This window comes from Mercenaria mercenaria, chromosome 3, assembly GCF_021730395.1.
Source record: "Mercenaria mercenaria strain notata chromosome 3, MADL_Memer_1, whole genome shotgun sequence".
NCBI classification, from domain to species: Eukaryota; Metazoa; Mollusca; class Bivalvia; order Venerida; family Veneridae; genus Mercenaria; species Mercenaria mercenaria.
In genome coordinates, this window is record NC_069363.1 from 84,731,366 (window position 1) to 84,759,275 (window position 27,910).

General features: G+C 33.6%; 1 protein-coding gene across 2 annotated transcripts in view; it reads left to right on the forward strand.

Annotated features, from left to right (window-relative positions):
- The first annotated feature begins 526 nt into the window (after window positions 1-526).
- LOC123525638 (regulator of chromosome condensation-like) overlaps window positions 527-27,910 on the forward strand; it is a 32,174-nt gene continuing 4,790 nt past the window's right edge. The window contains exons 1-9 of one of the 2 annotated variants that reach the window (XM_053539102.1): window positions 527-699; window positions 19,450-19,516; window positions 19,773-19,960; window positions 20,534-20,713; window positions 21,260-21,404; window positions 21,767-21,838; window positions 23,600-23,746; window positions 26,586-26,699; window positions 27,456-27,608. In XM_053539102.1, the coding sequence (XP_053395077.1) occupies window positions 19,450-19,516; window positions 19,773-19,960; window positions 20,534-20,713; window positions 21,260-21,404; window positions 21,767-21,838; window positions 23,600-23,746; window positions 26,586-26,699; window positions 27,456-27,608 (1,066 nt within the window). In that variant the 5' untranslated portion in view covers window positions 527-699. Of the gene's footprint in view, window positions 700-18,653; window positions 18,791-19,449; window positions 19,517-19,772; window positions 19,961-20,533; window positions 20,714-21,259; window positions 21,405-21,766; window positions 21,839-23,599; window positions 23,747-26,585; window positions 26,700-27,455; window positions 27,609-27,910 lie in introns of those variants that run through there. The other variant, XM_053539101.1, reaches the window with a different exon arrangement.

Sequence of the window (27,910 nt, forward strand, 5' to 3'; positions counted from 1 at the left end):
CTAGAGGCAAAATGCCCACTGACACCTACTATTCTAAAGAGAGACTTTAACTTTTTCGTTTTTGTCGTGTTGAGCGACCTGTGGAGTTTCCACTTTTACTATTTGAAAAGTCATGCATTCAACCAAAGAAACTCTTTGATTCAACCAGATCTATACTTGTAAAATATTCAAATTTACACAGAAAACATTTTACTGCCTGACTTTGACACAAATTTAATGATTGTAAACATAACCTTTTTATCCAGTCAACTTATTGACTCTTATGGGTTTCCATATAATTTTTTTTCAACCAATCCTAAGCCGCATTTCAATTCCAACCTCTGACCTAAATTATGGTCAACCCCATATTTTTATGGAATTTTTATTGCCTAAAGACAGACCTTCAAAACAAGGGTAGTCTTAAAAGAAGTGAAAAAGTAGAAATGCTAATAAAAACGTGTTATAAATTGTTATTTTTACATAAGATACTTGATATTAATGGTGTTCACCCTCAATCTCCGAAGAATTGTACGGTAAGGTACGGATATCGGGCAAGCGTTTCTCGAGGCAGACTTGGCGCCGAAGATTTTTTCCACATTTTTTAAATAAAACTAATCTTTTACGAAAGTATCAGTGCTAATACTATTTATTTTAAACCAGTCTCTCTAGCGAGTTGTAGTCACGATAGAGAACGTTCCCTACATTGAAAGAAGGGCAAAGGTAAATCTGTGAATGTAGTTGTCATTTGTTTCCGCGAGCAGGTGGTTCATTTGTGCCCGAGATATGCATTTTTTGAGCCAGTCCCTTGGTTTTGTGTAGCTAATTTGCAGTTCATCACCTCAAAGTTTAATCGGCTGATGTTGACAATTTTATTTTTCTTTACTTTTTTAATAGTAAGTGTCTAGCTGTACGGATCCACAGTGTGAGTGTTTCAAATTATACCGTTTGGTACGGAATCCTTTCAGGGCCATGTTGTATGTCGTCCATCGAGTCCAACAAATTTGACGCGATCCTAGGAAATATTGAGATAATCAGGGTTCAAGCTAGCCCAGAAAAATTGGGAGAAGTGACTTCTCCCTTCAGTGAAAATAGGGAGAAGTTTTCTCAAAACAGGGAGAAGTGAGGCTGCGGGGTCAAAACAGGCATTAATTAAACCAAATGTTACAATTTTAATGGTACAACACAAAGGAATAACATTTCAAAACAACACATATTTTACTTATAAGTACAAAATGCCAAGTATCAAATACAAACACACACAGTGAGCATGTATTTATGTAGTAGTTTGAAACATTCATAAATAATACTAAATCACCATCTGTATTAAAACAGGCATGTGTAGTGTGATTTGTTGTTCGGCTCATGTGTCATGACCCCTTCCCTTGCATATGCATTATCAAATTTTGCCAGTCTACATAACACAGTGCGATTTGCCAGGCTCATCTTCCTTCCATCAGTCAAAACTAATAATAGAAAATTATTTTTTCAATTCTTATCCATGCACACCCCTGTTTCAAACCCCAGCTGGTCAAAATCCAGCTAGCCAAAATTTTATGTCCGGATACTGATACACTTCATAAGCATTGCCCAATTCTCCAGTCTAAAGAATATATTTGACAAATTGTGATGATGCAAAGACAATTTAACAGCACTGGACAGTATCTGATATTAAAGTCTGCAATGACAATACCTTTTATTGAAGAAAATTAAGAAAAATGTTCATGAAATACCGGCAAGTTGTCACCACGAGCAGACATTCTGACAGCCTACTTTCGTTTTCAAAAAACTTTTACAAAAAGATAAAAGCTAATGTGTTCTTATCTAAAATTGATTGTGATTGATTTTTATTGATTTAAATTAAATATCTGTTGTCTGAATTTCAATTTAATTTGTGTATAACACGGATATTTACATCTGGCAGCCGCAATTAAAACCATGCATTACAAACAACTCTGATTATTATTCAGAGATTTTCTTTAGGCCCTATCGGTCAATTTGCGATGGGCTATCATCCTATAATCAGCTACTGGCTCTTGCGCCGACATACTTGTGTTTTTGTTTTTATTTACCCTACTTTTGACAGTTTTTAGTTGTTTGTTTTCACACGTGATGCACACACTTTTTATCCGTGATGCACAAAATCAATTAAAGGCAATTTTGTTTCGCCTCGTTTGATTGGTGTTTCCAAAGTTTTCGACCAATTAAAATCATCCTAACGTTATTCGGTGATAGGCAGAGCATACTTTGTTGACAGGTGAAGTTCACAACCCGTAACGGGATAAGATTAGAAGCTGATAGATGTGATATATACATGTATGATAACTGTCTCGGGCGCCAGATTTTAGGGCGACTTGTTTTTCGCTTTTCTGTTCAAACAGAGCGAAGTCATCAGAAAAAAAGAGACCTCTTCGCTCACGTCGCCTAGAAGCGTGGACCCTGATAATTTTTTCATATGGGCAGTATCCCCACTTGTGTCAAACAATCGAAAGACCAAGATCGTGGAAGCAATTTCTGATGAAATTTTCATCGCTGCCGACGCTTCACATGCTATAGGTTTAAATGCTGATTTTGTCACGAATTGGCCATAAATTCAAATAAAACTTGCATGTATTGAAAGGGATTCATTGATTCATGTAAAAATTAACAAATAATATCCAAAATTACGAATTTTCTAGTGATTTAAACCTATGTATGTACTGTACACGATTAACTTTTACCGTGTCTACACGCCAACATGCGCAAGAGATAAAACCAATATAGAGCTCCAGATAAGCTGCGTATTTACGCAATTTAAGTTGTAGAAAACCCAATTGAATTCATACAGTATGCGTACTGAAACGCAATTAAAATTCCTATTATAGGTTAAAGGTCAGTAATTCAAATCCTTCTTTGTTTCATATAAAAAACGACAACTTCATGTTGTCTTTACGTATCTTTAGAGAACATCACTTTTTCCTACACCGATTTTTCATGAAAGTTCTATCACAGATTAACGCAAAAATGAAAAGAAAATAGGGGGTTGAATAGTTCCTAGTGAAATGCCAGTCAGTTGTGGTCTGCTACCCTAAAAATGGCGCATATTTGCTCTCCTCCGCGCAATAAACACCTACTTCCGGTTTCGATCTGCAAAACTTGCCATGTGGGTTGTATGAACATGAAAACCGTCTCATTTCATGCAGAATGTATTCTAGTAGCGAAGAAGTGTGATTAAAGCACTCGTTCTACACGAATTTGCGCAGCAAATGGGAAAATTAGGATCTATTTATTATGGACTTCTTTCGACTACACCACGGAAGCACATTTTCGACCGAATTACTGACCTTATTCCTATAAGAAATGTTTCTTATCAAATTTCACACCATTTTCATATCTATTTCCAAGAAAGATGTAATACCAAACATACTGCCAAGTTTCATTGTGAAATTTCGAGATTTTAGAGAAATATAGACATTTAATAGAAGCCACCCCCTACCCATTTACAGGGCTAAATTTTGGCACTATGGTCCTTTTATTGCATATTTTGGTAAAAGTTTCACTATTTTGCATCATTTTTCACTGGCATTCTGAAATAGCATTCATTCCGTCATAAATAGGACCCAGAAGGATGCACTTTGTGCATTTTCTGACACTCTGGAGACAACGTATTGGCTTTTTAAGTCCCAGAAAGCGCTGCTGAAATAGGCGCATCTACATAAAATAAGGTTAAAATTCAAAAATTTTCAAATTTCATTATTATTTTGCATTGGAAACACTCTTTTATATCATATACAACCGATTTATGGCTATACAGACTAATTGCGATGTGTTTCGAGAATAGTCTTATTTCAGCTCTTATAGGTTAAAGGTCAGTAATTCAAATCCTTCTTTGTTTCATATAAAAAACGACAACTTCATGTCGTCTTTACGTATCTTTAGAGAACATCACTTTTTCCTACACCGATTTTTCATGAAAGTTCTATCACAGATTAACGCAAAAATGAAAAGAAAATAGGGGGTTGAATAGTTCCTAGTGAAATGCCAGTCAGTTGTGGTCTGCTACCCTAAAAATGGCGCATATTTGCTCTCCTCCGCGCAATAAACACCTACTTCCGGTTTCGATCTGCAAAACTTGCCATGTGGGTTGTATGAACATGAAAACCGTCTCATTTCATGCAGAATGTATTCTAGTAGCGAAAAAGTGTGATTAAAGCACTCGTTCTGCACGAATTTGCGCAGCAAATGGGAAAATTAGGATCTATTTATTATGGACTTCTTTCGACTACACCACGGAAGCATATTTTCGACCGAATTACTGACCTTAATTCCTATAATACCCAATCCATAAAAAATCGCTTGCGTATCGCATTTTCCTTCTTATAGAACGGGTACGAGCAGGGCTCGACACTAACGCTAGTCCGAGACCAGTGGTTTTCAGGGAGGACAACTAACTTTTCGAATCTGTATGGTCCGACAGACCACCGAAAATTACAAGGGAGTCTTTTTTAAAATGAATTAAATACATTGAATTGTTCACAGCAGTTTAAAAAAAGAATTTGGTTTTCCCCGTGTGTTTTTCCTTGACATTCGGAATGCCCGGATGTAATGCTGGTACTAAAACCCGGGAACTGAACACGGTAACTTGTTTATCTATCAGCTTGAAGAGTATTCATTTATAACCTCACGGAAATAATACTTAGTCTGCAACTACAGGGTTCGAATTTAGCCAGATTTTCTACTTGCATTTTTCGCAAGTGGTATTTTTTTTAACTTGCTAAATGAAAAAACAACTTGCATTTTCCGCGACTTGTCACTTAATTAGAACATTAACACAAACATCCATGTGACGAGTCCAGCCAATCGTATTTGCGCTGTATAAATAGTAACTTATTATAGATTACCAAAAAACCCACCGGATGCGGTAAACGTCATCAAAATTGGCACAGGTACTTTTCAGCAGTTGAAAAGACATGCGCACGGGACATGTATTGAGTGTAAACTTCCGTTTACGACGAAGGATGAAAGAGTGCTCTGAAATTCGTTCTGCAAATGAAATGCACTGCAATGACCACGAGTTGTTAAAGAAAGAACAGTGTAAGATCGAGACGACCGTTAGAAATGCACATTATTCGGCCAAACATATTCACTCGCAAAAAAATGCTGGTGTCTGAAATCTCACCTCGCAGTTTGAAATTTGCACCCGCATTTCGCGAGTATGCTAGCTTAAATTCGAACCCTGAACTACTGAGGTATCAGTACAGTATGATACCAGGGTGTTCTCCGGAATTTGACCCCCGAAAATTGAGAAAAAACTCGTATTTGACCCGCATAGAAAATGCTCCCTTGGTCGGCTTGACCTGCGGAAATTTTCTTTGATAAGAAGTAATATACTATGGCAGTAGGCGGAGCATCGTATATTAATTAGCTACTGACAGATGTAAATCACGCCATGCGCCAACTGACACTTTGTCATCGCGTGGTTTGTATTTAGTACAATGCCCGTCATTATAGAAGGTGTTTATTGATCAATGTGTAAAAGTTAATTGATAAACAATGCAGCCTATTATTGTGTTTGTACAACTTGTTAATTAGCCGTATACAGCTCATCTTATTACTGAACAACAAATTTGATGACTAAAAAATATATAATTTAATTTAATCATCATTTTGTGTGCTTGATACGATTATATGAGCCGGTAGGCCGTTAGGATCTATACCATTTTATTTGATTTATTATAACTGCCGAGACTTTGTTTGGGTAAAAACAAAAAAAATGCTTTAAATAAGCAGAAATTATAAATAGGTATAATGGAAAAAAAAAGAATTTTAAACAGGTATTTTATCAAGAATGTAATGCTTACTTTCGTTTTCCATATTTGTAACCCGTTTTCGCGACCGTGATTTTCGGACATTTCTGTCATTTCTAACAAAATTTTCTAAAGCAATCTTAATAAAAAGTCAATAAAGTCTGCATTTAAGAAAATATGAAATACAAGGGTCTTATTTTGAAGCATTTTTCGAGAATAAAACATGCAAAGGCACCAAACTCATCCACTTTAACCTTAAGTTTTAGGCAGTGAGCAAAATAAGACAACTTAAAATATGAATTGCTTAAAAAAATCTTCTTTATTGACATCTTTATTTTAAATGTGGATTTCAAAATTCTTTTCATTGAATGGCAGATGTTTATAAAAATAATAATATAAAAAATCACATGTTTTACAGTGTTTGTAAAAAGTACTCCATAGAAAAAGAGGGGGGAGGGGGGCTCATATGTTACTTTAAAAAAAAAAAACATCCATCTTGGTAGGACCACCTAAAATTCTGTCAGATCAGCAGTTTGCAAAAGCTGCTGGTCCTTTGGACCACCACTGAAAAAAGTTAGTGTCTAGTCCTGATGAGACTTGAACGCTAGACAACTGACTGGTTATTTGTTACTGCTGAACAGGTTGCTATTTATCGGAAAAATCACAGGACCATTCAGTCAGCTGATCAGTGTTATTTGGACGCTTTGTAAACAATTTTTACGCCGATGAAATGTAAAGAGGTCACTGAAAAAAACATTGTTGGGTCACACATTAAACCGGAATCCACCTAAAAACCGGAATACTTTCCATAACCGGAATACACCTGTATTTTTTAAGTTAAAGGTATTTTTGAAGGTTTTTTGATATAATTCAATCATATTTATCATAAATAATTAACATACGAAAGGAAAATAAAATGCGTTCACGCAAAATGATTTTATAAGAGATTGAAGTTCGGTGACCGCGCGGGAAATTTTCATAACCGAAATACACCTGTATTTTATTAACAAATGGTATTTTTGTAGGGTTAATTGCAGAAATCATTCGTGTATAATATAAATAATAAGTTTACAAAAGGAAAATAAAATACTTTAAAGCAAAACGTTTTTATAAGAGATTGAAGTTCGACGACAGCGTGGGATATTACTATAATGGAAATACACCCGTATTTCTTCAACAAATGGTTTTTTGAAGTGGTTTTACTTTATCGCTAAATTCAAACATATATATATCATAAATAATTAATTTTCAAAAGGAAATTAAAATACTTTTGCGCATTACGTCTTGTACACAATTGAAAATCGACGAGCGCACTGGAAATTTGCGTGAATTTCCATGTCCTAAAATTCTCTAATATAATAATACGCCCGTATTTCTTTAATAAATCGTATTTTTAGGGTTTATGACGGAATTCAATCATATCTAAAATAAATAATTAATTTACAATTTATACGAGGTTGAAAATTTGTTGAGCGCACGGGAAATTTGCGCACTCGTGGATGAACCACAATCGCTATCAGTTTGTTAGCTTTTAGGTTTTAACTTAGGTAGATAAATTTCTTTCAAGTTTGGATTTTTTGGTTCAAATTATTTCAAAATAGTCTTTTTATGCTATAATATAATATTCCTTTATAAAATATTTCAGGTAATAGAGGAATTATTTTAAATCGGCATGCCTCCAGATCTTACCTGTAAACCCCAACAATTTCTTTCTGATTTTTTTTTGGGTACGAATTTTTTTAGTACGAAACATTTATGATAGCAGAGTCATACGAAATGACCAATATCTTCACTTCCACATCCATTCTCGCATACCAGAGGTCTACCATGGTTCCCAGGATGAAAACGGAATTTTGACGAATCTTTGATGGATGAGAATGTCCCGCATCTTGATTTGTAAATACGAAGCCATACTACTTTTCCGGATGAAAAGTCGCTGCAATCTTGAAAATTGAAAACATACATCAGTATGAAAATAACCGATAAATTAGCAATAAAGTTATAAAAACGTATCGAGTTTTCAATGAATCAATCAATTATAAATGCAGGGCTGCCGTGGCCAATAATTGGCTGTAGCCAAATAAAGAAAAAGCTTTTTAAATCATACAAAAATATGTTTAAAATTGCAAAATGGACCATCAATTTTGTAGCCAATTTGAAAAATTTGTAGCCAAAGTGGCATTTTATTAGCCATTGGCTACAATGTCTAATGGCAGAGCGGGCCCTGTAAATTAAAATGCAAGACCCTAGTTATGTTTACATAAATAATTTGTCAAAATGTTTTTATAAGGCCCAAATTTAAGTTGAAAGTGACTGGCCTGAAGCATCACTTACTCACTATAGGCATACAGACACTAAATAGACAAATGGCGCAAAAAAAAATGGTAGTCGCATAATGGCGGATACAAATAGTCCTCAGTTTTTTTGCTGTGTAGAGCTATTTTTCTTATTTTCTTTGCAATTTTTTTGGTAAAATCACATGACAGATCTATGCTTGACATGTAGATAGCATTTTGATCATGAAGTAACAACATGACAAAATTTTTCATGGAAACTTAGATCATACACCACCAGTATAATTTGGGGTCTCATTTTTTAGCTGATTTTGCAGTTTGTGTGTTTGACTAAAATTATTATTCTTGCATCAAACATGACCCCCACTTTTCTTTTGATTTTTATTTAGCACTGACAATATTCTTCAAGAAAATGTAGTTTACAGACATTTAAAATGGGTCCTGATGTGTGCTGCGGCCATTGGAAAAGGTCAATTTTATATAGAATAAAGAATAACAACTATTTAGTGTGTTATAATCTTACAATCTTTTAGTTAAGCAGCATATATGAAAATGAGATGATTTAAAAAAAACAAAAAAACAAAAACTACCAACCCTCCTAATTTTTTGGGGCAATGTTCCCTGAACCACACATATTTTTTTTTTGGCCTAAAGACAGGTAGCCATTTCTAATTTTTGTGGAAAAGTACATTTCTGAACTGTACTTATTTTTTTATTTTATTTTTTTTGGTTTTGAATAGGTTCTTAAAATAATTTTTATTGTTTGGATTATGCATACATAGATCTTTTGGAATATACATATCCTGTAATATGTTTTAGTAAAAACACACGTGCCTTTAAAACTGTGTGCAACGGAATTAAGAGCATGGCTAACCGTTGCGATACCAGAATTTAGTAAACACAAAACTTCAAAGGGAAATGCCGCAAAGTCGTAAACCAATGAAACCAATGTCACGTGTCCCTCGACCTTTGACTTCAGTTAAAACATGCGATAAACCAATGACAGTTTTGGATGTAGAAAGTGTGAGACAAAATTATTTAGCTCCGCCTTTATGCCTGATGACATATGTCTGAAGTAATTATGTACATGAGAATTAAAACAAATCCAGGCGAGATATTTACAAAAAAATTAAAATTGTGTTTCACAGACTGAATTTAAAGGCAATGGCAGGTATTACATGAAAAATACACATTAGTTACCGATTTTGCGGCAATGTCTTTTGCATGTATAAACCTGATTTACACGTTTTTTATGAGCGGAATCACGAAAGTAGAGTCAAAGTAGCCATTTTAAGTTATATTTTGTAGCAAAAACTTCGGAATGAAAGATTGACGGGACATCCGCGATAATTTCCAAGAATTTTGAAATCATGGTTGTAGACTGATTTTGACAAATTCCAATAAAACTGCTATAAACAAGCAGAAATCATTGGTAAAAATTAACTCTGGTCGTAGAAAATAAGTTATAAATTGTTTAATTTTATAAATAATGTTAGCCTTGAGTGCATTATTTTTGTTTATCATATATTTTCACAACCCTAATTTCCGACTAATTTTGGTCATTTAGAGAAAGACATATCTATGCAAATGTATTTTTTATTTAAAATTTTGAATTTATTTAAATAAGATTGTCAAAATGCACATACAACATGTATGTCTCTATTAGACTCTTATCTAGCATCAGACTGTTTTTATATAAGCCCTTTTATTTGAAATACAATCCTGTGGCAGATGCTAAAGAATAATGGAAGGCATTTAAGACTACTATTTTTATCAAAGATTACGTTTTTGTATTCAAATTTCCATTTTGAACTACACTAGAACCTGCCAAAAGAGTAATTTAAACCAAACTAATTCTAGGGGAGGCCCCCATAGGAGGGAGGGGGGATTTTGTACATATCCTGTGTTTGTTTGGTTGATTTTTTTTCTTTAAAAAAAAACAGAGGCATACAAATATATTAATATAGTTTTCAATTAAATCATTTATATGTTAATTTCATAACTAACTGTTTATTTAGAAATGAGTTCTTTAAACAGACTTGACTTAGCTGAGGTTACCTTCAAAATATAGCCTGTTTCAACACAGATGAAAAGGTATTTATTAAATAAAATATGTGAATATAATTCAAATTGGTACTTTCATATTGCCAAAAATTTCCTGTATCTAGAGCAAGTTCTTTTTAAAAATAAAGTCATCTGTATTTAACAGTTAAATCCTAAGTTCCCGGCCAATCTCCTTTAAGCAATATTTTTACTTTTTTCTTCCCCTATTCTAATTCTATATACATGCAAGATCAAGAGACAGAAGGGAGGTAATAATTGTTTTACCAGCTATAAACATACAATTATCAATATATAAATCATTAAAAGAATATGATGAATGACCAGAGTGTTGTAAGCGACATCGCCATGGCGGTGTTTTTTTCTCGCTCTGCAAAAAGATCGTAAAATTCCATATAGACAGTGTATAAAACAGTGAATTTTGTGAATACATGGTTTAAAAGTGTACAAACTGGACATAAATTGATATATTGGATAGTTTGAGCCAAGGTACTGTCTTATTTTGTTTAGAAAAATTGTGAAAATCTTGAAATGTCAGTCGACCCAGATAGTATGGACAATAGAAACACGGCTAGTACGCCTGTACCGTTGGTATACATGAACGAGACAAGTCTGTTTGGTCCGAGACGCCCACTAAGAGCCGAATGGCTGTCGCACGCAGAGTTATATCAAGCCATCGGAGAAAGAATTGATGCTAGTCACATTAAAGGGCTACAGAGGGTGCGCAGTATGTGGCGTATATACGTAGACAACTTAGAAGATAAAGTTAAGTTAGTGTCCGAAGGGGTACCTTTAAGCGGTAGGGTAATTCCCATTCAAAGTAGAACGCCAGACTGGTTAGAAAGTGAACGCTTGACAAAAGTATGTGTCAAAAACATTCCACTTACAGTGAATGATGAGATTATTACCAATGAATTCATACTGAAGGGATTGGAGGTAACATCCCATTTCCGTGAAAAACTGAGAATAGGCGATAAAGTCACTAACTGTGAAACTGGGGACAGAATAGTATATGTCAAGGCCTCATCCCTTAAGGAACCTCTACCCGACTTCATGACATTCAGTAAATTTGTGGGACGCGTCCTACATTTTGGTCAGAAAAAGCGGGAAAATAATAGGCCAAAAAAGTGTACAAAATGTTTCCAGGAAGGACACGTGTTCAATGAGTGTAGTAACGATTGGGTTTGTGGAAAATGTTTTAAATCCGGACATAAAAAACTTGACTGTCAGTTCATCGATCCTGATTCAGACAGTGTATCTACCGAATCCGACCGTCAATCTTTCGACGACGCTGAACAGGATGAAAATGACGATGCTGAGTCGTCCCGATCTGACAAGTCTAGAACCACATTGAAAAGTGTTTCTGAAAAACAAACATTAAAAAGCCCTCAGCCTAAGTTATGCGCAGGCCGAGGTACTAGTATTGTATTCAATCAAAGCGTGCAGCAGTCCATGGACAAATTTATCACGCCAAATCAAGGTCGACAGCGGAATGTAACGGATAGAACTCCCCCAACACCCCCCGAAGAGCTATGTGAGAAGCAACAGGCAGCGTCTGCAACAAAGAAGAAAAAAAGCAAATAACTCTGTTTTTTCTCTTACTTATACTTTGTTCAACGGACTATGAAATTGAAAATCGATTCTGAATTCAGTAAACTTGGTTACTGTTGTTATAGAACAGTATTTATAAATAAAAATAACCTATAGAGGTTAAAGACAAATAAATATGTGTGAAATATGAAACGATTGATAATTAGTATTGCACAAAAAAGTACTATTCATTCAGTATAAATATGGGAATATACATACGTAATAAAATCCTATATTGCACATTGCCCGACCTTGGCACTGTGTTATTACCACATATCTTTAACATTACGTTGAATTTTACATACAAAATACATATGTTTAGAAATGAGTTCTTATTGAAAATATTAAGAATGTTAATCATAAAATTAATCAAGATATGCACATTTATTTTAGGCATATGCACATGTAACATGATCTTTCTTTTTTAAAAAAAAAAGAATAAACTTGTTGTGTGTATTTTTTACAAATTCAAAACAAGCAATGGTTGGATGTAAAAGCTTTCTTTTTTGTTTCGTGAAACTTGCACATCAAAAGACCAAATTGCTTTAAAGGTTTTCGAATATTTTAACAAAATACAATGTCCGTCGTCCGTCCGTCCGTAAACTTTTGCTTGTGACCACTCTAGAGGTCACATTTTTCATGGGATCTTTATGAAAGTTGGTCAGAATGTTCATCTTGATGATATCTAGGTCAAGTTCGAAACTGGGTCATGTGCCTTCAAAAACTAGGTCAGTAGGTCTAAAAATAGAAAAACCTTGTGACCTCTCTAGAGGCCATATATTTCACAAGATCTTCATAAAAATTGGTCAGAATGTTCACCTTGATGATATCTAGGTCAAGTTCGAAACTGGGTCACGTGCCTTCAAAAACTAGGTCAGTAGGTCTAAAAATAGAAAAACCTTGTGACCTCTCTAGAGGCCATATATTTCATAAGATCTTCATGTAAATTGGTCAGAATGTTCACCTTGATGATATCTAGGTCAAGTTTGAAACTGGGTCACGTGCCATCAAAAACTAGGTCAGTAGCTCAAATAATAGAAAAACCTTGTGACCTCTCTTAAGGCCATATTTTTCATGGGATCTGTATGAAAGTTGGTCTGAATGTTAGTCTTGATGATATCTAGGTCAAGTTCGAAACTGGGTCACGTGGGGTCAAAAACTAGGTCAGTAGGTCTAAAAATAGAAAAACTTTGTGACCCCTCTAGAGGCCATATAGTTCATGAGATCTTCATGAAAATTGGTCAGAATGTTCACCTTGATGATATCTAGGTCAAGTTTGAAAGTGGGTCACGTGCCATCAAAAACTAGGTCAGTAGGTCAAATAATAGAAAAACCTTGTGACCTCTCTAGAGGCCATATTTTTTATGGGATCTGTATGAAAGTTAGTCTGAATGTTTATCTTGATGATATCTAGGTCATGTTCGAAAGTGGGTCACATGCCTTCAAAAACTAGGTCAGTAGGTCAAATAATAGAAAAACCTTGTGACCTATCTAAAGGCCATATTTTTCATGGGATCTGTATGAAAATTGGTCTGAATGTTCATCTTGATGATATCTAGGTCATGTTCGAAACAAGGTCATGTGCGGTCAAAAACTAGGTCAGTAGGTCTAAAAATAGAAAAACCTTGTTACCTCTCTAGAGGCCATACTTGTGAATGGATCTCCATAAAAATTGGTCAGAATGTTCACCTTAATGATATCTTGGTCAGATTTGAAACTGGGTCACGTGCCTTAAAAAACTAGGTCAGTAGGTCAAATAGTAAAAAAACCTTGTGACCTCTCTAGAGGCCATACTTTTCATGGGATCTGTGTGAAAGTTGGTCTGAATGTTCATCTTGATGATATCTAGGTCAAGTTTGAAACTGGGTCAACTGCGGTCAAAAACTAGGTCAGTAGGTCTAAAATTATTAAAATCTTTTGACTTCTCTAGAGGCCATATTTTTCAATGGATCTTCATGAAAATTGATCTGAATGTTAACCTTGATGATATCTAGGTCAATTTCGAAACTGGGTCACATGAGCTCAAAAACTAGGCCAGTAGGTATAAAAATAGAGAAACCTTGTGACCTCTCTAGAGGCCATATTTTTCATGAGATCTTCATGAAAATTAGTGAGAATGTTCACCTTGATGATATCTAGGTAAAGTTCAAAACAGGGTCACGTACCTTCGAAAACTAGGTCAATAGGTCAAATAATAGAAAAACCTTGTGACCTCTCTAGAGACCATATTTTTCAATGGAACGTCATGAAAATTGGTCAGAATTTTTATCTTGATAATATCTAGGTCAAGTTCAAAACTGGGTCACATGGGCTCAAAAACTAGGTCACTATGTCAAATAATAGAAAAAACGACGTCGTACTCAAAACTGGGTCATGTGGGAAGAGGTGAGCGATTCAGGACCATCATGGTCCTCTTGTTACATTTTGTTTCGATAAATACGCAAGGTCTGAGAGACAGAAATAAGAGACAACGATTAATTCAGTGGTTGAGTTATCAGAAAACAGATATTGCTTTCTTACAAGAGACACACTATTCGAGTGACTTAGAAATTCTATTGAAAGATGAGTTTCGTAATTGGGATTTGTTTCACTCTTTTGGAAATTCAAATAGTAGAGGTTGTTCTATCTTAATAAAGAAATCACTTCAGTACAGTAAAATAGATGATTCTTATGATACAAATGGCAGATATGTTTTGTTAAACATTGAACTCCATGAAAATGTTTTCACACTTTTATGCGTATATTCGCCAAATGATAAAAAGCACAGAAACTCCTTTTACAAAGAAATATCTGAGCTCTTGATAAATTTTAGTCAAGGTGTAAAAATCCTAGGAGGCGATCATAATGATGTTCTTTCAGTGAATGATCGTATTTACAAATCCAATAAAGATAAACCTAAATCAGTACCTGTTTCAAACTTAAAAAGTCTCATAAAATCCCATAATTTAAAAGATATTTGGAAATTCAAAAACAGTGAGAAATGTCAGTTTACTTGGAGAAGAAAAAACAGTACCGAAAAAAGTAGAATTGATTTTTGGCTGATTGAGGAAACTTTAATACCAATGACGTTAAGTTGTGATATACGACCTGCTCTAATTCAGTGTACAGATCACATGGCAATTTCTTTAAAACTTAAAATACCAAATAGGAAAAGGGTTTTGGAAGTTTAATAACTCCTTATTAAATAACGATGAATATATAGAAAATATAACTAAAATAGTAAATTCTATAAAATCTGTACATACCGAAAATTATCAAACAAAATGGGAACTCTGTAAATTAGATATAAGAGAATATTCTATAAAGTTTTCAAAATTAAAAGCTAGACAAAGGAATAATAGAATCCAAAAGCTAGAAATAGAACTAAAATCTCTACTTTCTTTATCCGAGAATCAGCTAAATGATGAGATAAGAAAACAAATCAATAGACTTGAAAATGAAATCGAATCATTATATAATTTCAAAACTCGAGGTGCCCAAATAAGAGCTAGGGTGCAGTTTCTTGAAGAAGGAGAACAAAATTCTAAATATTTTCATAGTTTAGAAAAATCGCGACAAGTGAGAAAAGTTATTACATCATTAAAAGTTAATAACAAAACAGTAACTCAAACTGAAGATATTTTAAAAGCAGAAGTTGAATTTTATAAAACATTATACGACTCAAAAATAGATATAAATAGTAAAGACTGCGATTCTTATATAAATGAAGTGCTTACAGAAAACATAAGACTAAATAACCAACAGGCAGAATTATGCGAAGGCAAATTCTCAATAAATGAATGTTTCAATTCTTTAAAAGATATGAAGCTTAACAAAAGCCCGGGCTTAGATGGATTAACTGTTGAATTTTACTTGAAATTTTGGCATCTGATTGGAGAACTTGTTACGTATTCATTAAACGAAGGATACGAAAAGGGTCAACTTTCAAACAGTCAAAAACAAGGTATTTATTCATTAATTTACAAAAAAGGTGACCCAGAAAATTTGCAGAATTGGAGACCTATTTCATTGCTTTGTATTGACAATAAAATTGCAGCTAGAGTCCTAGCAAAAAGACTACAAAAGTTCTTCCTTAAATTATAAGTTTAGATCAACAAGGATACATTAAGAATCGATACATTGGATATAACATTCGACAGATTCAAGACATTATAGACTATACAGATATTTTAAATATTGACGGGGCTATTCTATTTTTAGATTTTAAAAAAGCTTTTGACACGGTTGAATGGAATTTCATGTTTACAGTTTTAAGAAAATTTGGATTTAAAACATCATTCTTACACTGGGTCAAAGTGCTTTATACGAATATTTCAAGTTGTATTTTAAATAATGGATGGAAATCTGATTCCTTCAAAATATCTAGAGGAATTCGTCAAAGCTGTCCATTGTCAGCCCTCTTATTTATAATCGTTGCCGAGATTTTAGCTTTAAAGATACGAAAATGTGAAAATATCCAAGGTATTTCCGTTAAAGATAGTCAATTTAACCAAACTCTAAAATTAACTCAATTAGCCGATGATACCACTTTATTCTTAAAAAATTTCAACAGCCATATTAATTATCGATGAATTTGGAAAATATTCTGGTTTAGAATTAAATAAAAGTAAAACAAATGGTTTATGGATAGGACGTTCTAAAACAAAAAGTCTTGACTTTTTTGAACAAATACCATTTACTAATTCATATGTTAAATCTTTAGGAGTTCATTTCGGAAATGATTCAAAAGAATGTGACAAGTTAAACTGGGATTCAAAATTAAACACATGTCAATCACTTATAAACGCATGGAATAAACGAAATCTTACTATGTATGGTAAAATTCTGATAATTAAGTCTATCTTGTTACCAAAAGTAACATATTTACTACAGAATACAGTTCCACCTAAAACAATATTAAGTGAATTCAACTCAATGTTCTTTAAATTTCTCTGGAATGGAAAAAATGATAAAGTAAAACGAACGACAACATTAGGTCACAGATTAGATGGAGGGTTAGATATGATAGATATTTACTCCTTTTATAAAACCATGACAGTTAAATGGGTTAAAAACTTAAAAACAACAGAAAATGCAAATTGGAAAGTAATACCATCTTTTTTCTTAAACCAGTATGGTAAAAATCTTCTCATATTCAATACTAACATAGATTCAGTTAAAAGCCTTCCAAACGTAAACTTGAAAATTCCATTATTTTATAAAAATTTAATTGAAACTTGGATAGAAATAAAACAAAAAGATGATAAAACAGAGAAAGTACACACTTTTTATGACATTCGCAAGCAACTTATCTGGGGAAACAGATTTATTAAACACAAAGGGAAGTGCCTGTTTTTCAAAGCGTGGATTGACTCTAATTTGATTTTTGTAAATGACATTATTTCAAACAATGGTGAAATAGATCCAAATTTTATCTATGAAAAATTAACCAGAAAGCAAAATTGGATCGCAGAAATTAATATCATTAAACAATCTTTGCCTAATTCATGGAAAGATAATATGAAATCTGAAACGTCTGTGCATACTAAAGTTAAAACATATTACGATATTCGTATCAAAGGCAAACTTCTCGAAGAAACCACAAACAAAGACATATATAATATCTTTGTTTCTTCAAAATTTACAAAACCATATATACATAAATACTGGGAAGATATTCTGTCCTGTGAAATTAACTGGAATTCATTCTACTATATTTTGAATAAATGTAATGTTGACAACAAAATAAAACAATTCAAATATAAAGCCGTACACATAATACTCGCAACTAATTCAAACTTGTTTAAATGGAATATTGAAAGTAATCCTTGTTGCAAATTATGCAATGAATTCGAAGATTATGACTATTTTTTCCTCAATTGCAAATACTTAGATTCATTCTGGTCTAAAATTGACAAAACTTTCAGAAAATGTGGAATTAATAAATCTTTTAAAAATTTAAAAAGCATAATAGTTGGTTATAAGATAGAAGTTAAGGAGTATAATGACATTAACTTACTATTAAACACAATTTCATACTGCATATATAAATCGTATTTTTTGAGTGAAAGAAGAATGAAACATTTGAACATTTGGAATATCTTGTATACTGATATTTTAATACTTATTAAGTTTCTCGAAAACAAAAATTTATGTACACATGTTCTTAAAGACTTTCTAAAATACATGTACTGTTAGACACTTTTGACTTGAAAAGAAATAACTTAAGTAGAAGAATATGTTAGAAAAGTATCGCTATGAGCTGTATTTTGTAATGCTTTTTTGTGTCTTGATGTAAACTGTTAAAAATATGTCTATATGTAATAATCGTCAATAAACGGGCAGTTCCAAAAAAAAAAAAAAAAAAGAATATGATGAAATAGTTCTTCTGTTCATATTGTTCCTTTTGCAGAGGTTTATCAAATTTATGCTTACATATTAGACATGTAAAATCAGTTTAAGTGAAAATCTAAAATGTATTAAATGCTGTGGAAATTTAAGTGAACAATTTTGAACTGATTTTTTTTTTAGTTTTTAGTTTTTAAGAATTTTAAAAAATATTTTTTTCTTTTTGCAAGATGTAAATGTCAGCGAGTATTGTATAATAGCTTAATTAGATGCCATCTTTCCATTTCCTGATCATTTCCTGTTAATTGGTGATTTACTTGAGTTAATTATCAGATTTGACAGTTTTACAGCTAAAGTCTAGCAAATTGGTTGACTGGTGCTCAAATTGACACAAATCAGTATTGCTTCTGTCAATTCCCTCAGGTGTCATGGGTCAGATAATTGACTGGTACTGTGAGATTTGCCCTAAGGTGTCATAAGTCACCTAGATTAGGGGACAAAATTATATATATATACAAGAGAATTAGTTCTGGTTTCACAGTTGTCAGTCTTGTCTGTACATAAAGAGGATTACAAATTTTTGGAGGGAAAATTTATTTTAGATTTTAAATATAGTTTAGATACAGTTTGTTTTAAATATTTTACTGAGCTGTTTTTAATTTTAAAAAAATGCCACCTTTTGGAAGTAATGACAACACAATAGTATCTGCAGGGACAAATATTGGAAGCCTTTTTAAAGGGTCAACTAAACCAAAGGTATTTAATGACAGTGTTGAATTTTTTGTATAATCTTTTTGACGTAGACTTTGACTATTTTTAGTGGCAATACTATTGTATGTACTTTTATATAAGAAAGAGAGGTAAATAAATTGAATATTTAATAACAGCTGAATATTAAAAAAGAAGTGTCTAGGAGTACAGACCTGTTTTTATCAAGACATTGTATGTTATTTTAATGTTAAATTCTGCAAATTTATAGAGCTTAAACAATATTCATCTAGAACTTGCATAATAAATTAATTGCTCACAGATACCAGCATTCACTTGATTTTGTACATTTTCTTTCAAACGTAATTAACTGAAGAACACTTCCATTAAAAGAACTTGAAAGTGTTGTATAATTGTGAATATAAAAGCAGACATTATCTTTATGTACAGCTACCTTATGTGTTGGCAACTGGCATGCACAGAAAAAGCTACTGCCAAAAAAAAAAAAGCTACTGGTTTCACACTGTAATGTCTAACGAAGTTGTGAACTGAGTAAAACATACTTTTCTAGACACTAGGCTCAGTTTGGGCACAGAATCCAGAGTGACATAAATATTTCTCTTTCTCAGATAACTTTCACCATTTTCTGAATGCTCAAATTTTAAACCAGTAATAGTTATACAGGTAATTTATATTTCTACTTTCAGATGGCAGGCAGGGGAAGAAAGAGAAACAGAGAGTCAGATGATAATCAAACAAAGAAAAGACAAAAAGGTAGCATTAGATAATGGCTTTTTATCTTTCAAACTGAAAGTATAAGAATTTTTTTCATAACATGACTTGTAGATAGATGGTAGGTTACTTGGAGAATTTTTGTGTTTTTTTTTTCAGTTAAATTTTAGTGTTTATAAAGATTGCTGTGTGTCAGATCATCACAAATGCCCCTTTTAAAAAAGAGACTGAAAGAGACAAAATATAATGGAAAATTTTTGTATAAAATGTGACTTTTTGCATGCTTTTTTGTTTTCAGTGCACCATCCATGTCATGGGAGTGTTCCTGGGAAAGTTCTTGTATGTGGGGAGGGAGATGTTGGTCAACTAGGCCTGGGAGAGGACGTGATTGAGAAGGCACGCCCAGGTCTTGTTAATATACCAGATCCTGTGATACAGGTGTGTGGCGGTGGAATGCATACAGTGTGTCTGACAGAAAAAGGAGAGGTAAATATTACATTCATAGTTTCAGTTTCAGTTTTATTTTATTTATTCCATAAGGCTATTAGCCCATCATGGCATAACAAGCATACAGACAGATATGACGAACAGTGAAAACATATATATAATTACATACACTTCAATGTGGAGAAGGTCTGACAAATATTTTTTGCAACCTTTTCATATATATTTGTAATTGATCTGTTCGAAATACTTGGAAATAGGCATGAAAATTCTCAAAAGAAGTTCAGACAAGTCTGCAAAATTTAATATTATGATGCTTCTCTTCAAAATCTGTAAACACTTGAAAATACTTCAACTGAATACTTCACCTAAGTTGACCTTTTAAGCATTGGCTGTTGCAACTTAATGAGAATAGAGTAGTGGGGCAACATAGTACAGTCAGAGAAAGAAAACAATTTTATAAAGCCCTGAGAAAATAAAAATTGTGGGCCAATTGCATGTGAAGGTATGAATTGGTGTATTTACGTGTAGTTCATCAAAGTGGGTAATACAAAACATAGATGTGGTACATGTGTGTTAATTTGGTTGAGAAATTTGTTAATATGAATTTTTCAGGTGTATACATTTGGATGCAATGATGAAGGAACACTTGGTCGAGACACATCAGAAGAGGGTAGTGAGACACTACCAGGAAAAGTCGATGGACTACCCAAGATTGTTCAAGTCTCTGCAGGTGATAGTCATACAGCAGCATTGTCGGAAGATGGTCGTGTGTTTGCATGGGGAAACTTCAGGGTGTGTATTTGTTGTTGTTGTTTATAAATTTATTCTTTCTGGGTTAGGAAAATGTCTGAAAGTAGCTCAAATAATATTACAGAATTCGGGAAAACTGACAAGTAACTGACAGATACACATTAAACCAAAGAAAAGAAATGGGGTCACTTGTGCCTGAATATATGTAATCGGCAAAATGTCAGTTGAAAAAATCTCCATGACGAATAAGGTTGTTCTGTTGCTCATAAAAGGGTAACTAGAATGTGTCAGGAATCTTAAAAACTTGTAAGAAAAGTTAGTTCACTTAATATGGTTTATTATCTAAAACCAATATATCTGTTTCAGACAAAGATTACGACAGTTAGAAGTATGAATGTGGTTGTTATAAACATCAAGTGCCCGATGTAATTGAAACCTGACTATTGATATTAGGGATGGAGGGACATTTGCCTGTTATCAAAAAATCTTTCCAAACCATGAAATTATTTGAAAATTAGAGATTTTGCACTGTATACAAGTACATTGCCTTCTTTAAGACCTATTAATGTTTTTGTTGTTTTTTCTCAGGATGCTAGTGGATCTATGGGCTTCACAACAAACGGTATACAGAATACACCTATGACAATGATAGAAGGAGAAACTATAGTCAAAATTACATCAGGGGGAGATCATCTTGTTTGTTTGTCAGATGTAGGCGAAATATTTACCTGTGGTATGTCGTATACTGTACATAATTCATTGAAATAAAATAGTTTCAGTAGCTTTTTAGTAGCCTTTTGGCGACTGAGTGTCATGTAATTGAACTTAGCATTCAAGTAAACAGTAGTTAAATATTCTGTTTTAGCATACTTCGCCTAATAATTACTTACCTGAAATTGAATTGCTTGCCCCACAGCCACTGTGGGCTGTAAACCTGCTAAGTATATCTTGCAGTTTGTTTCCACCTGAAATTGTTAAGCTGGTTGGCAGTAGGTATTTCTACCAAGATATTGCCTGAAGTGTGTGTGGTCTAATTCTGTATTTGGTATGACTTATGATCCAGACAGCTAACATTTTAAAATTCTGTATTTATAGGTTGTGCTGAACAAGGACAGCTTGGACGAGTAGCAGAATGTTTCTCACAACGAGGGGGAAGGAAAGGACTAGGTAGGTTGAACGGTTGTCAGATTTTATTGTAGTTAAGCTTGGCAGTATGATAACCTAATCAATATGATACATGGTTTTGCTTTGTATTGTCAATAAAAGATGTTGCATGATTGCCTTTATTATGTAAGTGACATAAAGTCAGGTATGTTCAGTATTAAAAATATGAAATGTTGGTCAGTAATTATCATTTAGGAATTTGAATTTAAAAAGATGATAGTGTCATAGAATAAAAGCACTTGTTGACTAGTTGGCTGTAGAATATGACCCGATATTGTATGAGTCACTAAAATAATTGTGCATTATAGCACAGTTGATATTATTAACCAATTAAAAGAACTTCAAAGCTGGTATAAGGAACTAAATAACTGGAACAATTATGAATTAATCATCAAAAACACATTCAGAAGGGTATTTTCCATCAAAAATTACAAAAAGGGAGAAAAAAAGCATTATCACAGATTTGGTATATCAAAACAGTAAATGACAGGTGATTAGATATTCTTTGCATGATTTTTGCTTCAAGTATGTGTTTTATAGTCCGTTTTCCAGATTGATGCAAACTTTTAATTTATACTTCTGAATATGTCCACTATGTCTTTTTCTTGATATACTGTAAAATCATTTTATTTCGTGGGCATGTAATTTTGTGGTTTTGATCAAATTGTGGATTTAAACGTTTGAACAAAAAATTAATGGGAATTTTACTTGTTCGTTGGGATTATTATATTTCGTGGATTGACTCACCCACGAAACACACGAAAATTAGTCCCCCACAAATATTAATGATTTCACACTTGTCATTGCATTTATACATTAGTGTTACCCGTTCCCATATTTGCTAATGGTTCTGTAGCATGTTATACAGTCACTTCATTTATACATTTATTGTTATATTCAAGTATTTTCTAATACACTTCATCTGATTAAATTTGGCTGCTGTTTATTAAATAGTTTTAAATATTAATAACGTGAACTAATGTATTCTGACAGATATAATATAGAAAACTAATTACTTAAATTGCATCCAGCCAATTTTGCTTGTAGGTGCACTTAAAAATGAAATGGTTCACTGCCTTTCAATGATTATGCAACTGATATTAGAGTAATGTATGCTGCAATGCATTCACCTGTTAAGTGCGTAAAGTTGATTAGGCACACAAGATATTTGACTTACAGTTAATTTTGTTGTGGTGCACAGACACTTCAATGCAGAAATGGAAATCAGAAATGGTTTCCTTTCATTTAATTATTCAGTAGGTAGAGCATAGATTTATGAATCAAAGTTGCAAATTCTGATTCTTGAGCACAGTTTTTCTATGCTAATTTTCAGTAAAGCTGTGTGTGTTGTTCATCTATCTCTTAATTACCGTATATCCTTAATTAACGGCCTCTCCCTAATCAATGAAAAATCTGAACTGGATTAAGGTCATAAATTAATACCAGCACTACAAAAGTGTTAAACTTCTTTCTTTAGAAGTATTTACCTTAAAATGAACCCACCTTTGGGGAAAAAAAAATTTGAACTTGGACCTTAAATGCCAGTAAATGTAATGCCCCTAGAGGTGTTAATAAGGGTATATATGGTATATTGAGAAGTTGTTTGCTGCTTGTGGAAAACTTGTGTAGAACATAAATGAAAGTATGTTACATAAGATGCTATAAAACAAATAACTTGTCTCAGTGGTCCTGAGTTTGAAGCGTAATGATTAGACAAGAAAATTATGTAAAACCTGATTACAGTGCTATTATTTTGTATTTCAGCATCTATTTTAACACCAGAACCTGTCAGATTCAGGAAAAAGAAATCAGTTTTCTCTGACATCTGGGCGGGACAGTATATTACATTTGCCAAGGAGAAAAACACAGGAGAAATTTACGGCTGGGGTCTGAACAACTACTTCCAGTTAGGTGAGCTGATTAGACAAGTTTAAAACAAGTTGATACCAGTAGTGAAAAATCATGCCTATCTTTTTATTTTCCTGATTTTCTTAATATGGTTTTTGGTTGCGGGTTTATTTGGTTAAGTGTATTTCTGACAATAATAGCATTTTTGTTTGATTCCGAATCACATCCAAAGGATGTTCATGTGCTACACAAAATAGTCCTATTCATGAACAATGCGGATGAATTATCCATGAATAAGCAGTTCTTATTCAACGTGTATCCACTCGCACTGACCATTTAGATTATATAAGATCAGTCAGTGATAAGGTATTCCAGCCCATGGTTACATCACAAGTTGGGTCAGGCAGAGTTCATCTTAGATATGAGGCACATTGTTTCTCATTCATGTATATTCAAAGACTGGCATTTAAACAGAAAATAAATCTACCAAAAACCTGCAAACATCAGACATTTCAAGGCTTTGATTAAATATAGAGGTTTAACCTACCTTGTAGAATCTTTTATTCTAACCATGCAACCATGCAGAACTACCTTAGGTATGATGATTTTTGACTCAGATCTGTTTTTAGCTCACCTGTCACAAAGTGACAAGGTGAGCTTTTTATGATCGCGCGGTGTCCGTCGTCCGTCCGTCCGTCAGTCCGTGCGTCCGTAAACTTTTGCTTGTGACCTCTCTAGAGGTCACATTTTTCATGGGATCTTTATGAAAATTGGTTAGAATGTTCATCTTGATGATATCTAGGTCAAGTTCGAAACTGGGTCACGTGCGGTCAAAAACTAGGTCAGTAGGTCTAAAAATAGAAAAACCTTGTGACCACTCTAGAGGTCACATTTTTCATGGGATCTTCATGAAAGTTAATCAAAATGTTCATCTTGATGATATCTAGGTCAAGTTCGAAACTGGGTCACGTGCGGTCAAAAACTAGGTCAGTAGGTCTAAAAATAGAAAAACCTTGTGACCACTCTAGAGGTCACATTTTTCATGGGATCTTTATGAAAGTTGGTCAGAATGTTCATCTTGATGATATCTAGGTCAAGTTCGAAACTGGGTCACGTGCCTTCAAAAACTAGGTCAGTAGGTCTAAAAATAGAAAAACCTTGTGACCTCTCTAGAGGCCATATATTTCACAAGATCTTCATGAAAATTGGTCAGAACGTTCACCTTGATTATATCTAAGTCAAGTTCGAAACTCGGTCACGTGCCGTCAAAAACTAGGTCAGTAGGTCAAATATTAGAAAAACCTTGTGACCTCTCTAAAGGCCATATTTTTCATGGGATCTGTATGAAAGTTGGTCTGAATGTTCATCTTGATGATATCTAGGTCAAGTTCGAAAATGGGTCACGTGCTATCAAAAACTAGGTCAGTAGGTCTAAAAATAAAAAAAACCTTGTCACCTCTCTAGAGGCCATATATTTCATGACATCTTCATGAAAATTGGTCAGAACGTTCACCTTGATGATATCTAGGTCAAGTTCGAAAGTGGGTCACGTGCCTTCAAAAACTAGGTCAGCAGGTCAAATAATAGAAAAACCTTGTGACCTCTCTAAAGGCCATATGTTTCATTGGATCTGTATGAAAATTGGTCTGAGTGTTCATCTTGATGATATCTAAGTCAAGCTCGAAACAGGGTCATGTGGGGTCAAAAACTAGGTCAGTAGGTCTAAAAATAGAAAAACATTGTGACCTCTCTAGAGGTCATACTTGTGAATGGATCTCCATAAAAGTTGGTCAGAATGTTCACCTTGATGATATCTAGGTCAAGTTTGAAACTGGGTCACGTGCCTTAGAAAACTAGGTCAGTAGGTCAAATAATAATAAACCTTGTGACCTCTCTAGAGGCCATACCCTTCATGGGATCTGTATGAAAGTTGGTCTGAATGTTCATCTTGATGATATCTAGGTCAAGTTTGAAACTGAGTCAACTGTGGTCAAAAACTAGGTCAGTAGGTCTAAAATTATTAAAATCTTTTGACCTCTCTAGAGGCCATATTTTTCAATGGAACTTCATGAAAATTGATCTGAATGTTCACCTTGATGATATCTAGGTCAGTTTCGAAACTGGGTCATGTGCAGTCAAAAACTAGGCCAGTAGGTATAAAAATAGAAAAACCTTGTGACCTCTCTAGAGGCCATATTTTTCATGAGATCTTCATGAAAATTAGTGAGAATGTTCACCTTGATGATATCTAGGTCAAGTTCAAAACAGGGTCAAGTACCTTCGAAAACTAGGTCAATAGGTCAAATAATAGAAAAACCTAGAGACCATATTTTTCAATGGATCTTCATGAAAATTGGTCAGAATTTTTATCTTGATAATATCTAGGTCAAGTTCAAAACTGGGTCACATGAGCTCAAAAACTAGGTCACTATATCAAATAATAGAAAAAACGACGTCATACTCAAAACTGGGTCATGTGGGAAGAGGTGAGCGATTCAGGACCATCATGGTCCTCTTGTCTTTGTATTAAAAAAGATACATTCTAACACAACCCAATTTGTTTCCGTATTAAACATTATTAGTTTGAAACTGTGTTATTTTGCAAAACATGCTGCACTGCTTGCCATCACAGTTATTAGGTCAGAGCATTAAAAGTCGTAGGGGCATGCTGGAAAAGAAAACCACATGCAAAACAGGCAAATATTGAGATGCATATTATATCACACAGACTGCGTCCTCATGATAAAATTCCTTTGCATCTGAATTCCAGACAGTGGATTTATTAAACTACAAATCATTGTTTGGTATAGATGTGTATTATTTCTTGAAAATAATAAAGCTGTGAGGATAATTAAGAAAAAAAAACACTTAAATTAATTGCATTGCATTTATTTTTTTGTAGGATTCAGTGATATGACAAACCGGTTTGTGCCAGAGAAAATTAAGTCTTTTGATAAGAAGAATTGGGTGTGTATACAAGGAGGACAACATCACACCGTAGCTCAGGACAATGAAGGTATAGATTTTCATCATTTGTGTTTTTTTGGCTGGGGTTGGGATATTATTTCCTGGTTGTGTTATTCCACAAAAACAGAACAAAATTCCTGTGTTTAATATAATATCTCCAGAAGTTTAAATCTATGAATTTATATCCCTGTAAAAAACTGATATGTCAGGGACTTTGCTTTATAGAATATTAAATGATAGTGGTGTAATACTGAGTGATTTAGCATCTGTTACATTGGGCAATAAGAATAACATGAGACGTTTTGTCTAGAACAGAGAGACAAACTACCATAAATTCATATTACTCATATCTTTAAATTTCTAGGTTTATGTTAGGGTTATTGAAAAACGATTTAATGTTTCAGTTTACATATGAATGACATGGGTGTATTAAAAGCCTGTAGAGGCCAGACTATCCTGTATATAAAACCAATCAAGCTGTGTGATTTGGGGAATATTCGGTCTTAATAGTCAGTAAAATTTAAATCACTGTAAATTCAAAGGAATTTGAATACTACCACCATAAACAGTTCCATTGAAAGAAACAAATGAGCCGCAGTCTGGTCAGGATCCATGCTGTTCACTAATGGTATCTCTAATTGCAGTAGGCTTTAAAAGTGAACAGCATGGATCCTGACCAGACTGCATGGATGCGCAGGCTGGTCTGGATCCATGCTGGTCGCAAAGCTGCTATGTTGGTTTTCTCATGGCACGGCTCATAGACACTTGTGTCATTTTGAAATTTAACATTTTCCTTTTATTTCAGGAAATGTGTATACTCTAGGCAGGGCAGATTATGGCCGTCTTGGACTTGGTGAAGATAGCGGAGAGAAGAAAGAACCATCATTGGTTAAATTGGAGAAGAAATGTACCAGTATATCTGCAGGACAGTCTGTGTCATTTGCTCTCCTTGAAGATGGTAAGAATTTCTATGAGTTATAAAAAACCTAGACTATTAAGAAAGTATTGTTTCTGAACTTCAAGATGCCTCACTATTTTCAGTAGATTTTTAGAGGGGTGTGATCTCTGAGATAGGCGTTTATTTTCCAACACAGTTTGACAGAAGATTTATATGTCTTAAGTTATCCATAACTAAACTTCTGATTTAGGTGTGGAAGTTGTCAAATATTAAAAAAAAAAAGTCCAATACAGAAACATTGGTAGGGTTAACTGTGTGTTGGTTCATTTGGATGCATATAGTTATGCAGCTTACTATATTCT